This window comes from Manacus vitellinus, unplaced genomic scaffold, assembly GCF_001715985.3.
Source record: "Manacus vitellinus isolate BGI_N305 unplaced genomic scaffold, ASM171598v3 scaffold_4_pilon, whole genome shotgun sequence".
Classification (NCBI taxonomy): Eukaryota; Metazoa; Chordata; class Aves; order Passeriformes; family Pipridae; genus Manacus; species Manacus vitellinus.
Window position 1 is genome coordinate 43,994,446 of NW_021940604.1, and position 21,265 is coordinate 44,015,710.

Genomic DNA, 21,265 nt, shown 5'->3' on the forward strand with positions numbered 1-21,265 from the left:
ATACTATACAGCTGTTTCCCATTCTTTTACTGGGCTCAGATAAATACACAGTAAATGCTCTGAAATATGTTTATAGTATTTTGGCGAGTCCTGCAGAAAACTACCCACAGGCACCAAGAACGTGGGGAGAAACCAAAGGTGCTCATAGGAATGCTCATTTTTCATTACTGTGAGGAGAAATTAGCAGCTGTTTTGTTGAAACAACCCTGATAACGCTAGCCAGGGAGGGATGAAATATGGCTTTTTCTGTTGTTTGTGGATGGTGTGAGATTAGTGGCTGTATTTATGGAGTGACTTTGGTTTGGGGGAGCCGCGACTCCCACGGGTATGAGCTGTCCCTGTGTGCTGACAGTGTCATCCTTCCAGTGGTGTTAAACTCCTGGGAGAGGTGGTGGGTGCAGTGGAACAGCTACCCACAGGTAGCTCATGTTAATCCCAACTCATGCTTTCAGAAACACTGGAATGGAGAACTGGTCTGGCTTCTGTATTCAGTACAATATAGAAAACAGGGCATCTCCAGAGCTCCAGGCAAGGCTGCCTGTGTCCCTCCTGTCCACTCCTGTGAGCACAGGAAGAGTGCCACAAGTTGACCATGGGATGTATTTTTAAAGACACACAGCTTTTGGGGGTCAATCCAATCAACTGTTCTGAACTGTTTCAGGATTTAAAGACCCAGTTTACATTAACTGCCACACCTGTCAACTTGATTCAATAACAGAGCAGCTAAATATTAAAAAAAGAAGTTTCATTTCCCTTCATCTGCTTTTCTACTCTCATTTCTTCTTCCTCCCCCTCCAGTTCCCCATGCTCTCCTTAGCCCTTTGACCTTACTGCTGCCTTCCTTCCCTCCTGTCCCCATCAGCTTCCTGCCTTTCCAGAGCTGCCCTTACACCTGGAAGATTCTTCTTATCTACCGGAGGCCTTCCTTGCTCTCCTTTAAATCCTTTTTTAAAAACTTCATCCTCAGAGGAGTAACTTTCATCTTCCATTAATAATCTCTTCAACATTTCTTGACTGCTATGTTCTTTTCAGATTTATAGCCTAGTCTTGCAAATATTTACAGAGCTATTCAGTTAAACTGAGAACATTCAGTTAGAAGTTTAGAGGACTGGATTATTCACTGTGAAGATTTTTGAAATGGGAATATTTTTCACTGTAAAACATAATGTTCATTTATGGTTCTATATACATTTTTATAGTAAACATTTGTGGCCTGAAAGGAGCAGGGGAGCATTCACGCAGCTAACTTCTACTTTTGACTTTTATTCCCTAAATCAAGGTGTGGAAGATGTTCTCACAGATTTTTAAATGCCCTGAGCTAACTTCTGTTGACAATACGATGTTATACCCAGAATCATATGAGAGGACAAGTACAAGCTGTACGTTTGATCTTGGTGACCTCCATTGTTTTGTGTTTCAATATTGATTTTTATTTCAGGAACCTCAAGCATCTGGACTGCCTGAGTACATAAAGATTGTAGAAGTTGGACCAAGGGATGGATTACAAAATGAAAAGGTAACTTTTCTCCTTTTTTTTTTTTTTGAGTACTTTGACATAGACATTAGTGTTATTTTCATTGTGTAGACCATGTACGTCCTGCTAATTAAGTTCCTTTCCTTTTGCACTATTAAATATATCTATTTCTTTACATATTGATAACTGTTTTCTGTATTAGAATAAAAGTGTATTCCTATTTACCCAGCTTTTAAATCATACAGTTTCTTTCTATACTTGGCTAACTAGCCTTTCTGTTACTTAACTGCCATTTCTTTTTCTGGAATTTGTCTTGTCAGTGAATAGCATTCTGTCATGATGTACTTGGTAAATACCATGAAACACTGACTGTCTTTGTAACATGTGTTTGTGCTCCAAGTGCTAATATAGAAGACTAAAATGGGTTTAATCATGCTTCCTGCTAAACAGACATGGGGGAAAAGTATTACTCTTCTGATAATATTATTTGCCTGAAGGGTGGTAGGGGGAAGCAAGGAAGAAGATTGAAAGAGACTGTAGGGTACATGTATCAAAACAGTCATCTGTTTCCACAAACAGGAGGATAAGCTCACATATATAATTGTTACTGATATCAAACACGTTAGTAGTATTACATTAGTAATATTAAATATAAATATTATTTATTCATAATATTATTAATATAAACATTTAATAGTATTAACAGAATAGAATTACTCTGCCTCAGCTGTGGAGCTTTTTCCCCACATTTTTCTCTGGTTGAATTGTTACTATTTCCTTTGCTACTTCTTTGCTAGATTAGTATTTGGTTAGTAACAAATAGCTTTTTTAAAGGCCAGATCTATAACCAGTGACACAGGAGTGTCTTTTTTGTGATGGACAGAAAATGGAGTAGGATTGTGTATACTGCCTAGTGCCTTCCTTATGCAGAAGTTTCCTACTGTGAGGAAACAGTAGAGTTATGATAAAATGTGTCAGTGGAGTTCGTTTAAAAAAAAAAGTATTGATTATGTACTGAGAACATTTCACTTACAAAAGTTTCTTATCATATGAAATATTTTACTAAAGTATTTCTCCATGTGTGTAGGTGATAGTCCCAACTGATATAAAAATTGAGTTAATCAACCGGCTTTCCAAAACAGGCCTGCCTGTAGTAGAAGTGACCAGTTTTGTTTCATCCAAATGGGTGCCTCAGGTACGTAAAATCATCTCCATTCAGAACTATTTCAATTTAAATGCCATTCCATTTATGTGACATTCAGTTGTAACTAGATATTTAGGATATAAATGACAAATCATTAATATAATTTAATGTTACTACTTCTTTTCTACTCTTCTAAAACTAATAATCACTGATGTAAAAAAGGAAAGTAGCATACCTTATTTTCTTTTTCCCTAAATGAAATGTAATTTTCCACATTTGGAAATGTGTTTGGATGATCTAAATTTGGGACTTTTTATATGGAGTAGTAGTTAGGCATGCTACTTATTTTGCAGTTCTAGCACTCTATCAGCAGCCACACTGAGTTTTGATGAATCATAATAATTTGCTCATTATTTGTCCAAAATTGTTATGTTTGGTACAACTTAGCAGAAACACTAGCCTTTCTGAAATCAGCAGCAAAACTGAACTGGCATTAGAAGTGCCAGTTTTTCATGTAAGATTTAACATTGCAAATTTGGGCTTAGTCCTAAAGTATACTGTATAGGTCCTGTTTGTGCAAATTAATTATTCCCTGCAAGGAAGGAAGTAAGTCTATATAAGTAAGGAAATACTTGTCTATATAATTTAAACTATTTTTCATGAAATTACACACTTGTTTGCACAGGAGCATTTGAATGCTTTATATTTAGTGAGGATCCCAAGTTATTTACAAATTAAAACATGAAACTAATTAATTTGAGAAAATACATCAGTTTTTAACAATGTTTGTTGCACATCTGTCAAAATATATATAAAGTTTTATATTTTAAACTGAGAGTACATCCAGGGCTGTATTTTACAGCTTTTATCTGAGAAAAACATAGTATGGTCGTACTTATTCATGAGTTAGCAAAGCAAACTGTACAGCACTCTGAGAGACACCTTTGATTTATTTCAGTGTTCTTGGGATCACGAGGGAACAGTCTAGAGGAAGGATAATAGGAAAGGGGAAGAGTGACAGTGCAGCATTTCTTTGGCATCAATGCAGGGACAATGATATTGTATCTGTTAAAAGTGACCAAGTTAAGATTTTCCAAATGTCATCAAAATTTGGCAGTAACTGCAACAAAGACTTATGTAGGTTTTTAAACATTAGAAGAGAAAGTCTAAAGCAAAGGTGTATTTCTTCCTTTCTTGTTTAATTATTTCCTTTTCCTGTGAACCATTAGAAGTACCAAATTTAACATGAGTTTTTCATGTCTAAACACTTTGTTTTAATGGCTTAATTTGTGCTTAAAATGTTTTTTTATTTAAAAAATAAGATTATATTGCATTGATAGAGAGTGCAGTCTTGACTTTGTCTTTTCTTTGCTCCTTTTTTTTTTTCATGGGTCATGGGAATAGAATTCACGGTTATGTTTAGATCACTCATTCACTTCTTTTTTTAGTATTTTAAAGTTTTTTTATGGTTTCCAATCCGCTGTTGTTCTTGGCAGAGATTTTTTTACTGAAAAAAGCTACAAGAAAAAGTTCCACAGTAGCAAGGTGCCATGTAAAACAGGATCCCACACCTATAACTTAAACGGCCAAAAATTATAAATACCTACCTTTAGGAAGCTTATTTTAAAAGAAATTTGGAAAAGAAATATTTTATTACAATGTAAAATCTTGTAACGTGAAATATGTGTAAAGATGGGATTTTACTTACAGGAAAAATAGTAATGGGACAGATTTAATACATATAATATTTTTTTGGATCTGGCAGGTTTATACTGGTTGAAAAAGTGTCATTTTGGTTTTCTAGTGTATTTTAAGTCAGGCTGTAATTGTGAAGTGTGGATTTAGTTCCAGTGTTTGCCATTTAATGAATCATTTGGTTTCAAACATTCTTCCTTGTCCTGAGAAATGTAGATACTATTTATATTAAATTAAGGAAAAATTGTTCTTAAAAAATTAATGTGTTAACAAAGGTTTCTTTGTGAGGTTATCAGACTGATTTAGTTTAAGTAGAAGCAGATAGAAAAAGTTGCCTTGTGCTATCACTTGTTTCCTGATGAGAAATTAGTTGTCTGGCTATTAGACACTTTTCCTATCCACTTCCTTATAGATACGTTGGGCTTACATTTGAGGAGGCATATGTGAATTTTTCTGATATTTTTAATCCATTAATTTTCAGAGTAGGAAGCCAGTGACAGGAAGATTCCAGGTTGCCAGTAGTATTCTCAGTTAATAATGTGGTGTAATTTAATATCATGTATTTAGAATTGTGGTACTGCGTAGCTATCAATAAGGTATCTGCTGAAAGTAAGATGTAATGAAAGCTTTGTAGTTCATATATCTTTTCATATGGTACTTCTCAAATGACTTTTCACCAGTGCGGAAAGAATCAGAAATCCATTTTAATATTGTTTTCTCGAGAGATTTGCTTTTATGAGAGCTAATTTAAAAACTAAACACTATTCATTTTTTAAAACTCAAAATCTTTAAGGCACGAAATAAGAGGGATATGTTTTATTAACTGTGTTGTTTTCAGGAATGCACACCATTGAAAAATCTTCATTTTCCATCCACTTCTTTCAGGAAAATGTGCTTACCTAAATAACCTGTTTTGTATTACATCAATAAGTCTTTCATTCATCTTGATTAGTACATGTAGTATGTTCAATCTTGAGTGTGAATGAGAAAAACGTAAAAGTGTCTTAAAAAGGCAGAGTTTCTTTTGTGAGGGGAGACTAAGGAAAACAAATCCTTGAATAAAGTAATGCTCTGATCTTTGCTATAGTAAAGAAGTATTTTCTTCTTTAGAAAGAAACTTCTAAATACATTAAAATGCTACACTATGCAGACAGCTGGATTTTGCTAGATTTTTTTAGGGATAGACTTGTGTTTAGTCTTTTCAAATATGCTGATTACAATTTGAGTATTTGAAGTTCAGTTATGCTTAACATTGTGAAGTTGCATTTATCAGAGTGCTGAAGTTTTCAAGATCTGGATGTTGTTTAAATGTCAGTTATTCTGTTAATTCCATCTGTTGAGTCCAGTGAGGTAAGATTAAAGTTGCTATAACAGTTGATGAACAGCATGATCACAAGCCTGTCAATTTATGATGCAAATTATATTTTTACAGATACACACAAAAAGAAATCGTAGCTCCAATTCTATAATCATAGAGATCTGAAAAGATTGCAACTCAAATGCTTAAAAGTTAAGATATTAAAAAAGGAGTACTTGTGCAATATCAATTTAACCCCTTTGTTGTTAGATTTTTTGTATGCACTGTAAAAGTAATGAAGGCAAACCCACAGTCTAGGCCACTTTCTGTTTAGCTGTATAAAATCAGAAAATGACTGCTGATCAATACAAATTATTTATGTATTTTAGATGGCAGATCACAAAGAAGTAATGAGGGGCATTGAGCGGCATCCTGGAGTCCAGTATCCGGTTCTCACGCCTAATCTTCAAGGTTTTCACACTGCTGTAAGTGCCTTCATAGATATTCAGTTCAGTACCATAAACTAGCTATTTAATCTTAGAAATAAGTTAATTGAAAAGTCTCAGTTTTCATTATGAAAAATGAGCAAATTTACAGAGTGATATTACACTCTGTGTATGTATATTTTGATGGAAGTAATGATCAGTCTTTTTAAGTTCCTTTAAATTATGCTTGTATATAAAAAGGGCTTGTATATGAAAAGTTTGCCCTAGAAAAGTTTCTGAAGAGTGTCTGCTTATTAGAAAGTACTGAAGAAGAATGAGGATGTGAAAATGCTTTATAGCAATTCAGCGTTTCATTTTGGTAGGGTTTGAAAGTTTAAATTATTTCAGTTCATACAAAATAAGTACTCAAAATTATAGACTCGAAGTGTTTGGAAGTGTGAAAATAGAGCAGTTCAGTCTTAAAACATATACATTGATAGTCAAATCTTTGCAATTTTTTGTTTTCTGAAAATTCTTAATACTTCTGTGCTTCTGTCCTGATATAGGACAAACTGTATTTGGAAAGTGTACTTCTTGGTGGATATTTGTGGTGTAGTCTATCATTCAGTTCCTATACTGCATGTGAATGAAACAGAATCCTGTGCATAGTCAACTTAGCTATCAATAGTCAACTTATAGTGCCATGACTTTGTCTCAATGGTAGCTTGTATGAGTAGAATTAATTGTGCTATATATGTATACAGTATATCTCGATACTGTATTTGGTGATATAATGAAAGGAAAACAATTAAGAAATAGTTGTAGGTGATTCCTGCATTCTTTCTTGATGATATTTTTTCCCCCTCTGTTTGAAAGAATATTTGTCCCTGTAAGAGTTACTGAAGCTTAGACCTTATCCTGCAGAAGCAAAGACTAAAGGGAAAATCTTCATCCCTTTTCATAAAACAAGAGTATTATTCTCACTGGAGAATGAGAATTAATTAATTAACTCTTCTCCTAAGCTTAAATATTTTCTTCTCCTATCATTTGTCTTTCAGCCTTCTAGTTTGCCTCATGTTAGTTGATTTACTCAGTACAAGCTCAGGCTTATTGCCCCTTGAGTTGTCACCACATTTACACATTTTCTAGGCTGGTGTTTGCTCTGAGACTTTCTCAGCAGGCTCTCACATACACATTTTCCACATTATCCATAACAACTATGACACGAAGACCAGTGGAGCCCTTGATCCTAGAGCTGCTCTAACAAAGAAATCGCTATTAGTTATTGTTGTTGCTTCTAGACACATGCCCACAGAGAGCTTTCCCAAGCATGGGAATGACTTCCTGGCATTTGGAAGGAACAGACTGTGCAGGGGATGGATATTTCGAAGTTGATATATGATCTTTCCCTTTTCTGAAAAATAAATATAAGTATCAATAATTGTTATTTTTATAGTTGGTTCATGTGATTTCCTGCATCTTGTTACCTTTATCATTTATCAGTTTAAAAACATGTTTACCTAATTGGTTAGAAGAGGAAGGAAATAGCCATAGCGAATGAACTCAAAATTTGATTCAATCTGTCTGTATGTGATAGCTTAAAAAAATTTGAATTAAACTTATATTTTAGATATGGATAATATACTTAATGTACTTTAAAATTCTGGAGTGTTGTACAGAATTAAGTGCTTGATCTAATATTTTAATATAGTGTTATGATGCTGTTTTATTGAAATGTATTTTTTAGATTGCAGCAGGAGCTACAGAAGTCTCAGTATTTGGCGCAGCATCTGAATCTTTTAGCAAAATGAATATTAATTGTTCAATTGAAGAAAGCATAGAAAAGTTTGAAGAAGTTGCTAAATCTGCAAGGAATATGAATATTCCAGTGCGTGGGTAAATATAAAGATTCTAAAGTAATACAGAATTATTGGAGTTACTGTTACAGGGGGTTTGGTATCAGTAGAAAAGTATACTACCAAATTTTTACATTTTAGATAACTTGTAATAATAGTCTGTACTGTGATTTTTTTTTTCAAGATTGAATATATTTAGTAATTTATGCATTTTTAACTAGTAATGGTGACTACTTTTCTCTGTAAATTGAAAAAAAATTGTGTTTATAAGATACCTATTTTATTATACAAATTTATTTTTATCATCACAGATGACATAATAAAATTTATTTTATGTTGTTGAGAGTTCATAACACTTGCCTGCACCTTGAAAAAATACCCTACATACATTTTTTTTTTGTAGCATTCAGAATATATCACTTCATACGCTGTGGCATCAAGGTGTAAAAGTGAGAAAACAAATCTACTCCTGAGAAAAAAATTATTCTGTATATAAGTTATTCTGAAAACCCTGGTATTGAAGTTTTTGGAGTTTCCAGCACATAAAAGTCTAGAATTGTCCAGTATTTATTTTTTTCTCTGAAGTACTTTCTTTTAAACTTTATCCTGAATGGTACTTAACTCTTGAACAGTATTTGTTTTTCATTTTCATTTTCTTTTACATCACACAGAACTACTTACTTAAGATTGTTTGCAAAGGTCCTTCTCAATGTGGAAGGGTGTACAAAGGTTCAAGGAGAAACTCAACAGTGAGATTCCTTGAGGATTACTGGTAATGCAAACTACATCATGCTCAAAAAATACCTGGATGTGAAAATAGATAGAGGTAGATATCTTAGAGACTAAGTGCTTGAAAACCTGTCTGGGAATAAATACTGGGATCTCTCTTTGCTCCAGAAATGGTGATGGGGTAATGCTACTGCACGCTTTTTTTCACAGCAGCATGGTTGTTTGGGCATTTGTCTTGAGAAAGGGAGATCTGACTTCTAGTTATACCTCACCCACAGAGAATCACAGAGTAACAGTATGGTTTAGGTTGAGAGAGAGACCTTTGGAGATCATCTTGTCCAACCCAAGAATTTGGGGGTTGACAAAAAGCTCTATGTGAGCCAGCAGTGTGCACTCACAGTCCTATCTGTACCCTGGTCTGCATTAAAAGAAGAGTGGCCAGAAGGTTGAGGGAGATGATTCTGCCTCTTTATTCCACTCTAGTGAGACCCAACCTGAAATATTGTGTACAATTCTGGTGCCCTCAACATAAGAAGGACATGGAACTGTTGGAACAGTCCAGAGAGTGGCCACAGAGTTGATAAGGGGACTGGAGCAGCTCTCCTATGAAGACAGGCTAAGAAACTTGGGGCTGCTCAGCCTGGAGAAGAGAAGGTTGCATGAAGACCTCATAACAGCCTTCCAGTTTTGGAAGGGGGCCTGCGTGGAAGCCAGAGGTGGACTCTTTGTCAGGAACTGTAGTGGCAGGACAAGGGGGAAAGGTTTCAAACTGAAAGAGAATAGGTTTATATTCGATATTAGGATTAAATTCTTTACTGTGAGGGTGGTGAGGCACTGGAGCAGTTGCCCAGTGAAGTTGTGGATGTCCCATCCTTGGCAGTGTTAAAGGCTGGGTTGGATGGGGCTTTGAGCAACCTGGTGTAGTGGAAGGTGTCCCTGTCCATGACAGTGGGGTTGGAACTAGATGATCTTTAAGGTCCTTTCCAAGCCAAACCATTCTATGATTCTATGATTTTCACACACACAGAGCCAACCAAGGATAGCTCATAAACATGTGGGTTCTTTTCCTTAGCCTGGTTGTGTTTCAGATGGAAAATCACTGAATAAAGAAGCAAGGACGTTCACCGTATTAAGAAACAATAACTTGTACTAGAGTTTAAATACTCTTCCTAGCTGCTAATCTGCCAGGTAGTAAGTTTGCCTGCCTGAGTAACTTCTTTTACAAGAGGTCTGTTGTTTAAAAGCTCTCTGCCACTACTGTTTGTCACATTTTTCCAAAACTAAACTCTGAGTTGAGAACCTAACTAGCAATTTGAGTTCTCCAGGAGGATTAAACCCAGGAATGTGTGGCTTTATTAATATAATAAATAAGTAAACCCACACGACCCGGTTGGTTGGAGTCCCAACAACCAAATCTGTTTAATGGAATCAAACAGCATCTTTTATATGCACTTTAAAACAACATGTGATTCTCTTAACCAACCACCATGGGATTTGCTACTGCCCGTGTGTATTTGAGTACATTTGGGACTACATCTCCCAGGGTGCCTCATCCAACATCCCTAAAACACATTCCCTACATCTACCTCAGTTTTATTATTAAGATGAATCATAGAACAGTGCAAGTAATACACCAGTACATTTTTAAACCTTGTAAAACCTGTAACAATTACCACTGTATCACAGTGACCCAGCTCACTGCTTCACCCTGGTTCTTCAACAAACCTACTTATTAGAATTTCTCTCTTTAACCTTTTGAACCTGCTTGATATAAACTTGAACCTTTATTTTCCTAAGGGGTGTAACGTAACTGGGATAAACAACAACTTTATTGATCTGAGGGTTTTTTATAAAACTGAGTGGTACTTATGTAACTGGAAGAAACAAGAAACATTAACCTTTATTTGTCTGAGGGTTTGTGTAGAACAGGGAAAATTCCACTTTATTTCGACAACAGGGTTTATTGGGGGGTAAACATTATGAATTGAATTCTTCTAATGTGACCATGTGGCTGAGGTAGTGTTACCTTTTTAAGGCTTAGTGTTTAAAGTGCTTGTATTCTCACACAGTTCTCTTTCATTCACTCATAACACACTCACACCTGCAGCCACCTCATTCTTTCTTCACATGCACACTTATGGCTTTTAATAAGATTCTGTATTTTTGCCACACTGGTCATTTTCAGTAGTAAACATCAGTTATGTGTCTTTGTCTGCAGTCTCTTCCACTATCAGCCTGGTTCTTGCTGCTGCTGTGAGGGTGTACCGTAGGATTTGACACACCTGGAAGGAATCCATTTTAATTCTTTATCTGTAGATATGCACGCATACCCCCTCCCCCATGTCACGAGGTCCGCCGGTCCCATCCATTGCCCTGATATTAAGTCTTTTATCATGACCAGTGGTTTGGGAGACGAAAATGCTTGAGGTCTGTGTTGTCTCTCATACCTACTTTTCTCTGCACTGTCACAATTTAAAAAATTTATGACATATGTTGCCTTCCACAGATGTTCCTGTGGACTACAGATGGACTGCCCCTTTCTTTGTCTTTTGAGCATGTCTTTTAGGGTATGGTGTGCTCTATCTACCATAGCCTGTCCTGTGGGTGAATGTGGTATGCCTGTGGACTGAGAGATTCCCCAGTCTGTTAGGAAAGTTTCGACCTTTGCTGAAATGTATGCTGGAACACTGTCAGTTTTGGTCTTTTTTGGGGTCCCTAGAGTTGCAAAGCAGTTAAGCCAGTGCCTTATGACATTTTTTGCCTTTTCCCTGGTATGTGCAGTGGCAGTTATGTATCTGGAGTGTGTGTCGACTGTAACATGAACATATTTTAGCCGACCAAACTCAGCTATGTGTGTAATGTCTGTCTGTCACACCTCATGAGCTATCAGTCCTCTGGGGTTAACTGCTTCCTGGGATGGCATTGGAGTAATTTGTTGGCAGTCTGGACATGACATGACTATGTCTCGAGCCTGACTGAGGGTGATTTGAAATTGTCTCTTCAGAGAACATGTGTTCTGGTAGAAAAAAGAATGAGACAATTTAGCTTGCTCGAGAGTTCTAGGCACTGTAGTAAACATAGCTGCTGCATCAGCTCTTTGGTTCCCTTCTGCTATAGGCCCCAGCATTTCTGTGTGTGACCTAACATGCATTATGTAGAAATCAAATGTTCTGTGGTTAACAAGAACCCGTACAGTACGTATTTCAGCAAGTAAGTGTGGATTAGCAACGTCTCGAAGGAAGGAAGCCTCGAGACATGAAAGCAAACCTACTGCATAGCATGAATCTGTAACAGTGTTAATTGGCTGATCAGGAAACAGTTCAAAGGCAATATGAATAGCTGCAAGTTCTAGGACTTGTACTGAACCATGGCTTATGGTCTGTACTGCCACAGCCTGAGGGTAAAAGGAATAAGGATGCGACACTGCACAAAAGGGGTTCTGACACAGTAGAAGGTCAGGGTGCAATGGCCAGTTTATTGGGGGAAACAAGGACTTATATAAGGTTTGGGCAAGGGGAGGTTCCACAACTGGGGCGGAGCATGGGATTGACAACTCAGGGCAGAATGGGATTGGGGAATAGGAGAAAGATGGGTGGAACTTTGGAGTATCCAGGGGAAAGGACCAATGGGAGCTCACTCTGCACTGCGGCATCCATCAGCCAATCAGTGAGAGATGAGCGGGAAAGCCAGGGGAGAACAAGGGAGTAAACAACTTATGGCAGGAAAAACGTGAAGGCAAGTCCAGGCAAGCCCTGAACAGTATAAACTAAGGGGAATTAACATGGGAGTACATTAAACTTGGTATAATGCTGGGGGATAACGAGAAAGTCCGTGGAGTAATAGTCTTTTCAGGCCCCATACAAGTCCCTCCAGGTCTTGAATCGTTCCCAGTCAGTTCGATGATCCTCCTCACTGTACCTCCTTTTCCCACTGTCCTGTGGCAGGGTTTACCCACGTCAATACAGCCTTTTTGGACTGTCCAGATGCATCGGTAAAAACGGTGAGACCTTTCACTGGCTGGTGTTGGCATCTGCATGTGGCTTTTAAGGGTGGGTTACCCATTTCTGCCCAAAGTCTGTGTTTAGAATAGTGAGTGGAAATGTCACCGTCATAGCCTGCCAAGGCTGCCTGGAATCCTGCATCTTCAGCCAGTAGCTAGTCAAGGTTGTCCTTCATTGCTGGGATGTAGATGGTCACTGGATCCTGTCCATCCAACTTCTGTAGATGTCCTCTGCCTTTAATGACAAGCTGAACAAACATTTCGTTAATTGTCCACACAGTCTTTGGTGGTGAGTGGGGCAGAAACAGCCACTCCAGATCCACTCAGTGGATCTGATTCAGCCTGGTCCCACTGAAACAAAACTGCAAATGGCTGGAACCTGCTAGGAACAAGTGCAAGGCAAGTGTGAAGTTCAGGGTTTCTCCTTCTGCTTTGTCTGCTCTCGATTGCCTGAGAACATGTCTTTAATGCCTGCTTTGCCTCTGTGGTCAAGGACAGACTAGATGTTAAGTCTGGATCACCTTTCAGCAGCTCAAAGAGGGGGTGCAGTTCCTCTGTGGTCAAGCCTAAAATAGGCCTTAACCAGTTGATGGCTCCTAAAAATTTCTGCAAGTCATTTAAGGTTAAAATGTCCTTTATCTTAGTTGTCAGTGACTGGGGTGATATTTCTTGCTCCATCCAAGGTAGGTCCAGGTTTGAGAGCATTGGATCTTCTCTGGACTAACCTGCAACCCTGCTTCTTGGACAACATTAGTCAGAGCAGTTATAACAGTTTGTAACTCAGTCTCTTTGGCCATGGCGACTAAGATGTTGTCCATATAATGGTAAATAATTGCTGAGAGGTGAAGCTTTCTGAGAGGGTGGATAGCCTTTGCCACTGCAGTCTGACAAATCGTTGGACTGTTATGCATCCCCTGAGGCAAAACAACCCAGTGGTACCTCTGCATGGGCTCTGCATGGTTTAAAGCAGGGATGGAGAAAGCAAGGGGTGGTACATCATCAGGGTGTAGGAAAATGGTGAAAAAACAGTCCTTTAAGTCAATTACCATTAAAGGCCATTCTGCTGGAAGCATAGCAGGTGAGGGGAGTCCTGGTTGTAATGCTCCCATTAGTTCTATGACTGAGTTAACTGCTCATCGGTCATGCAGCATCCGCCATCTGCCACTTTTCTTTGGAATGCAGAACACTGGAGTGTTGCATGGACTGGAGCTTGGCACTATGTGTCCTGCATCTAGTTGCTCTTAGACTAGGTCTCTTAGGTGAACAAGCCATTCCCTTTTCAGGGGCCATTGATTTACCCATATAGGGTCATGAGTTTTCCATGTCAGCTTAATTTGTCCTTGGAACAGCTGGTTAATGGCCCTCAGTGAAAATCCTGAGCATCTGTAGTTGCAGTTTGCATGACAGTGCCAAATTGGCCTAGCACATCTCTACCCCACAAAGTGCATGGAATAGGAGCAAAAAAAAGGAGCTATCTTGGCAACCTGTCCCTCTGGCCTCAACACTGTGCGTATTCGTGCACTCTGCCTAGGCCTCTGCGTGCCTCCAATCCCTTGGAGAGACGAAGCAGGAAATACAGTGGGCCAGTCAGCTGGCCACTCAGTGTCTTTGACAATAGTAACATCTGCTCCTGTGTCCACCAAGCCTTTGAATCTGCATCCGTCTATCTGATAAGTCATCATTGGTTGTGCCACAGAAATAGTTTTTGTTCAGAATATTTGAGGCTCACCTGTGCTCCCGAAAGCCCCGAGCCCCTTTCTCCCTCCCCAGCCAGTGACACGCTGCAAAAGGGGATTAGCTGGGCAAGCTGTTGTCCCTCAGGTATGTAACACCATCCTGGTGGTTGACGATTGTCTGATTAGAAGGGCATGGACTCCTGGGCCTAGGGGTCCCCAAACTCCTGTGGGGAGCAACACTACGGCAGTAGATTTGCAGTAGATGTTAAAGTTACTGGCGCTCTGGAGGCCAGGTCCAGTGCAGCACTGCCAGAGGTGGTGGCGAGCAGATCGCTAATCTGTTCTCTTGGGCCTTATTCATTTACTGGACTGGGGTGCATGGCTTCCCATTCTGTTGTTATATCGACTTTTGATGAGCTGTCATTGCTGTAGCAGTTCCTCTCTTAAGGGGATTGGAGATGGGGATGGGAGTAGGGATGTCCCCGGCTGCTCACCTGCCTGGTATGAAGACCCACGTCCGCAGTCTGCTGTTCAGCCGAGGAGGACTGGTGGGGTGATCACCTCTCCAGGTGTCACCTGAGCCCTGGTGAGCACAAGGGAGTTCCTTCAATATGAAGGACGTTCTACCTTGCCCCACGGCCTGGGCGCCATATGCCACGGTCTCGTGAGTGAGGGAGTAGGACCGCAACACTGCACAAAGGAGTCCGACAAGGTAGAAGGTTGGGGTGCAGTGGCCCTTTATTAAGGTAGAGCAGGGACTTATATAGGGTTTGGGTCAGGAAGGCTCGGTAACAGGGGAGGAGTATGGGATTGGCATCTCTGGGTACAGCAGGATAGGTGAACACAGGAAAGGAGGAGGAACTTGGGAGGAGCTGTGTGTCAGGAGCCAATTTGGACCCACCCCGTATTGCGGCACTCTTTGGCCAATCAGTGCAGGATAAGTGGGAAAGTGAGGGGGTAAACAACCTTTGGTGGGAAAACAACCTTGGGCAAGCCTGGGCAAGTCCGGGACCATACAAACTAATGGGATTAGTACAGCCAAGTGGGGAAAATACATCAAACAGTGCTCAAAGCTGGGTATAGACAAGCAAGTCCATGAAATGGAGTTTCTTCAGGTGCTGTAAATGTCTCTCCATGCCTTGAAGTGCTCCCACTCAGATTCGGGCTCCTCAGCACAAATGTAAGGCAAATTTCATACAGTACGTGCAGAACAATTTTATTGAGTGTCACACAAGGTGCTGTGTGTTACTGAACACTTCAACTGTGAACTGCTTAGTATCACATAGACTGCAAAGTGATCAAAGTTGTGAATGAATATTATGTAAAGTGCACTCCAGCTATAACTTTCTTCCTTATAGGCTTACATGTCTAAGAAAAGTGAATCATTCAGAAGTAAGAAGCCATTGACAGAATCATTAAATTTATGGGATTATACCCAAGTAAAAACCTAAATAGAGAGGATAAGTATATTGAAGAGAAGCTACATTTATGTGAATGTTACATGTATCTTCATCATATGATATTAGCTTGAGAATTACTTTATCCAATGAAAAATAGAGATTTAGCCATTAGGAGATAAGATGATGGACTAATGCTACACTTCAACAAAACAAAAAGTTTAGGAGAGAACTGCTGGTATTTTTCCAGGGGATCTATTATAACTCAATAATAAAGTAGCCAATCTGCTAAAAACCTGCTGAGAATCTAAATGGCAGAATATGGAGCCTTATTTCATAACAACAAACTGTAACTGAGAAATTTTGAGTATACATTGAACATGGATTTCAGTATATGAAAATATTGAAAAGAATGTTTTGAACATCCTAATAAGTTAGAAGATAAAAGAGAACTGGTTAACACCATACATTTGGACTTTGAGTACTCTTTTAAAAAATTCCTCCCAGGGAGATTTTGAGGAGGCAAAATAATAATTAATGAGGAATAAAATATTGCTATGGATTAGAGTCTAGACTGATATGTTTTCAAGAGAATAATTGCCAAGTATTGATTCTTGTTCCTGCCTGTTCTTACTCATTCAGATGCACTCCTCATGGGTTGCAGAGTTACAGGAATCCCCAGGACACATTGAGACAGAATGATTGCTCAGGAATAATAATAAAAAGGGATTGGTTAGTGTCCATCTACTTCACTACTTTCTTTTAAGCTCCACTGTACTGTCTTTTGTTGAGTAGAATTTTGATGAAAAAAATAGAAGAAGATTGAATATAGAAATACAGAATTCAGAAGAATTTTTTTTAATTGTAGATCTCTCAGCAGTTGAACAGGGCTCTAGAAGGTGGACTTAAAACTTTTAATTAGTTAAAAAATGAAAAAATACACATAAAGAAGAAGCATCAATTTTGAATGGCAAATCCATGAAGTGAGTAAATCTGTTTACAACATTGCAGCTGCTTGTGAGGAGAGAGATTATGGAGCAGACTGTCATTTCCAGCTTAATTCTAGAAAACTAAACCATAATCTTCTCTGGTAGTAACAGCCAACAAAAGCTTGCACTACCATAGGGATTTCATTAGTACTTGAGAGAAAGTAGTTCATTACCTCCCAAAAATTGCAGTACATGTAGAAGACTTCTGAAGTTTTACATTGTATTTAATGAGATAAAACACTGGGCTTCTTTTCCTCAATGAAAAAAGGTGTGAAAAGATAATCAGAAAGTAAAAACTTAAAATGAGATTTCACAGAAACCAAGGTGACTTTTTCCTGTAAATAAAGCAATCAAAACCAAATTAACTAATAAGGCCTATGATCTATAATCCCATATTTAGCTGTTGCTAAATGTCACCGGAACAGAGAGATTTCTCTGAACAATTTTTCCTGCACTCTGTAGACCTTGCTTGCCATGGAAGTGACAAGCTGTATTGTTTATACTTATAGACTGTGTGAAAATATGTGATGTTTATACTTGTTACTGTGTGTCTAATTATAAGGTTTGAGAACATAATATGTTTATAGTAAGAAAACTTTCAGAACCTAGAAATAAAAGTACACCTGCAGATCTAGGAAAAACCCCTAAAAGCAGATTAATTAGAAAGAGGTTTCTATGCCAAGAATGATTTCAGGTCGCATGGACAGAGCCTCAGATCCAATAAACTGAGAGCATGAGACGCGTGCACAGACTGAGCTATCCAATCATCTTGTTGTGAGCATGTACCCTGAGCAAACTGAACTGTATAAAAGTTAACTGATTTAAAAATAAATTGGACATTGCTTTGATCACACCGGTCGTGTTGCTATGTCTCTAAACCTCCTCATTGATGGCTAAAGAAGCTGCTTTTAGTGACAGATAAAATAAATGGGATTTTGGTATCCCATTCCATGCAAAATTCTCTAAATGCTGAGACAGCCAAGGCTTTGCGGCAAGTTGTTCTTGACATTCAGTATTTTGAATAGGTGCTCGTGGTTTGACTGGTTGTTATTTGATTGCAAGAAGGTTAGTTTCAGGTTTTATTTTGTTGTGTGGCTTCTATTTACTGTAAGTAGTTATATATTGTTTACAACTGCTGATGTAACATGAGGCAGATCTGAGCATGACCACACAAGCCTGAGCTTGTCATCCTAAATCTTCCTGTAGTACCTATAGGGAATTAGGCAGCCTTCAGGCTGTGGTTCACTGTATGTGCTTTTTAAAGTACTTGCCTTAGGATAAGTTGAAACACTCTCTGGATGATCCATCCTTTTGACTAAAGGAGCTTAGGTCCTATCCAATGCTGGTCATTCTATAGATGGCATAGGCTGTAGGTAACTATCTTTGATATCAGAAGAACAGATGAATCCCAGCCTGTGCATAGGCTGAGGATTAGGACCTTTTAATTTGTGTAAATTACAACAGATAGAAGAAATAGGCTTTGTGCTGCAAGGTAACAGAAAATGTAGCTGTGGACTTTAAGGACAAAGATTTGTACTCTGTGGACTTTGGTTTTAATCACTGTTTTAGAGACTGGCTAATTTAAAGAACCATGGCCAAAACCTGCAGCCTTTCCTCAAGCAAGCTCCCAGGACTACACGTTTTGGCTTCTAATATAAATTTTGTAGGCTAAATATTTTTATATAATTACTTAAGTAATAAAAATATTAATATGCATAAATTGTATTTGTATTCATTTCAATACAGAGATTGTTTCCTTTCTAAAACACTTATTGTTTAAAGCATTATTTATTTGCAGGAAATGGATAATTTAGTGCCTTGCCCTAACCCCTTATTTGTGCAGTTGAAAAATACTTCCAAAAATAATTTTAAGAGGTTCAAATTTTATTTCCTATTTTTACTGGCAATTTAAAATTTATGCAGTGAGCATAAATCATTGGCAATCCTTGAATCTTATGAAAAATGCACTGAAGCAGTTGAAACTAAACTTTAGGCTTTTGCATGTCTTACTGTTACTACAGCTGCACTAACATTGACTCGGTCATCATCCAGAAAATTTATGCTGTCAGCTGTCACATTTAAAAACTGTAGCACAGTCCACAGTTTTCGAAATGTTTACTAAATTAGTTCAAATGTTTATGAAGAGTTGAAATGTTGCGTATGGTCTTAGAAGTTAGACTATTTATTAGCATCATAAGGGGGTTTTATTTTTATTTTTTTGTACATGCATAAGAACTTTACATTAACATCTTGGACACATTCTGTGAAGACACTGAGCCAAATCAGTTGTGAACTGTGTGGTCACCAAATTACTACTATGCATGTCTTGCATGTGAAGTAACACAAAATAGTGCTGGTTTTAAATTTGCATCTTTTAATGCATAATTAAGATACTATTAAAAATATCACAAGTTACTGTGGTTAAAAATTAAGTCAAATAGCCAGGATTGATAAACATTGGTGGCAAATGGTAATTGCAAATAGTTGCTTGGTTTGTCTTTTAAGTTAAATATATCATTATTGTACATATGAAGAAAATGTCAAGTAAATTCTGATTATACTAGATTCTTCCAAGTTAATTTATTCCAAAATTTAAAAAGACACAGGAATTAATTGAAATTGGTACAATAGAACAGTAAGGAAGTAAGGACTTGCATTTCCTCCTTTTCAACGAATGGTACCTCACAACCTACTTTGTGTCCTGTGACAATGAAATAAAATCAAACTATCTCCCTCTGAAACATTCAGTTCTGTATAGAACTGTCTTAGTCCTAATAAAAATGAACAGGGGATACAAACCTTAAAGGTTGTAATTTTTTTTCCTCTACTAAAAGAACACTTCTCCGTGATTAGCAACTAAAAGCTGTATTTATGTCCCAGACCTGAAAATTTTTCATGTGAATAGCTCTTCTAAGGCCATTTGTGCAAATGTTTAGAGACTCAGTGTGAAAACAGATGCAAATGATTGCTGTAAAATAACTCTAGAAGCATTTCCTTACAAAGCTGCTGCTTCGTGAAAGCCTATGTAATCACACATTAATTCTGAACTGGTGTATGTAATTCCTTTGTTTATGCCCTGTGTCTTTAGGAATGGTGAAGTTTACAGTACATAAAAACATTTTGAAATTTATCAGTATTTGACTTACACCTGTGTTTGTATAGAATTCAAATACTGGTTGATATACTCGAAATATAGCAATATGTTTTTCTGTGACAAATAGATGCCAAACAAACTATTGTGTCCAATATTTCTGTTATTACCTTTTATATTATGCTGTAATAAAGCTTACAGGTTACAATATATGTAATTCCTTGGTGATTTGATTTGCAAAAAAAATGTGGAAGAACACATTATTTCTATTTTAATATACTTTATAATAAGCGATTTCAGAAACTAAAAATGATGTCTGTTTTGTTTATAAAGAAACATGTTAATTGTCTAAAACTTCTGATTATCAAGACCATCTGATCTTTATAATTCGGTTCAACAATGTTATGTTTTCTTTTGTTACAGTTCATCCTAAATAACTTAAGATATTTATATGGCCTTACAATACTGTATTTTTTTTTACGTAATAAGAAGTACCATAACATAAACTCCAACAATTCAGTTTTGCAAAAATCAATACAATTCAAGTGTGTTTTATGAATACAGACACTTGAACTTGTGTTTGCTGGTATTCTGGAATACTTAGGCTAGAATACATGTGTTTTTTCACATTGCTTTAAAATGCCCATTTTTAAGACTACACTGTAGTTTAGCACAGTCACAGTTATATTGATAGTAGGATGATTTATGCCCATTATCCTTTCTCTAGATAGTAAAACCAATTAAACACCTTCGTGTCACTATAAGTGAACCTATATTTGAGGTTATGGGAACAACAAAATGTAGATGAACATTTAATAGACTTGGAAGCAACACATTTTAGTATGTGAATGGTAAACAAACCTACAGGGTTAGACAGTATTAAGCCAGCTGGTCACAGTCCCTTGGAGAAGTTTATGAAGGCAGAGATTCCTGGGATGTGGGGAGTTGGTACGTTTCTCTGTACTGGGAACAGGTTAAGAAAAGGTTGTTGGAGCAATTGTACTAACTCTATCATACTGGATGATTGCACTATGTAAGGGGGGGGAGGTTTAGGAGTAACGCTATATCAACTTTTACCTGTTGTTTTTGTACCTGCAGAGAGAAAATATTATTACTGGGCCAGAAAAGCTGTTTAAAAAAAAGAAAAAAGGAGGAATACATTTCTTACCTGTTTCTTCTTAAAGGGAATAAGTCAGACTTGAAATGTTAGTATGAAATTATGAGGTTACAATACAATATCTTTGCTAGTATGTTATGTATTACTCCATAGATAACTTGAGGTAGTTATTAAAAAATCAAATGGTAAAGTGGCCCTTCATTATTGTAGCTGTTTGGTTATGTTTTTAGAGTAGTAGTTATTTTCTAGAACATAGTTCACAATTTAACAGTGTTTTCTAGGCATTCTAAAAATAGTCACAAATATTTTTTACTCTAGTATTCACTGTGAATAGCAAATATATTACTTGTAACTGGGTACTAAATACATGGAGAG

The 21,265-nt window shown here is 37.5% G+C and overlaps 1 protein-coding gene across 2 annotated transcripts in view; it reads left to right on the forward strand.

Moving 5' to 3' along the window:
• Nucleotides 1-21,265, forward strand: part of HMGCLL1 (3-hydroxymethyl-3-methylglutaryl-CoA lyase like 1) — a 72,348-nt gene that overhangs the window by 18,068 nt on the left and 33,015 nt on the right. For both annotated transcript variants that reach the window (XM_029962871.1, XM_029962872.1), the window contains exons 3-6: nucleotides 1,439-1,516; nucleotides 2,562-2,669; nucleotides 6,000-6,095; nucleotides 7,783-7,931. In XM_029962871.1, the coding sequence (XP_029818731.1) occupies nucleotides 6,000-6,095; nucleotides 7,783-7,931 (245 nt within the window). In that variant the 5' untranslated portion in view covers nucleotides 1,439-1,516; nucleotides 2,562-2,669. The remainder of the gene's footprint in view (nucleotides 1-1,438; nucleotides 1,517-2,561; nucleotides 2,670-5,999; nucleotides 6,096-7,782; nucleotides 7,932-21,265) is intronic.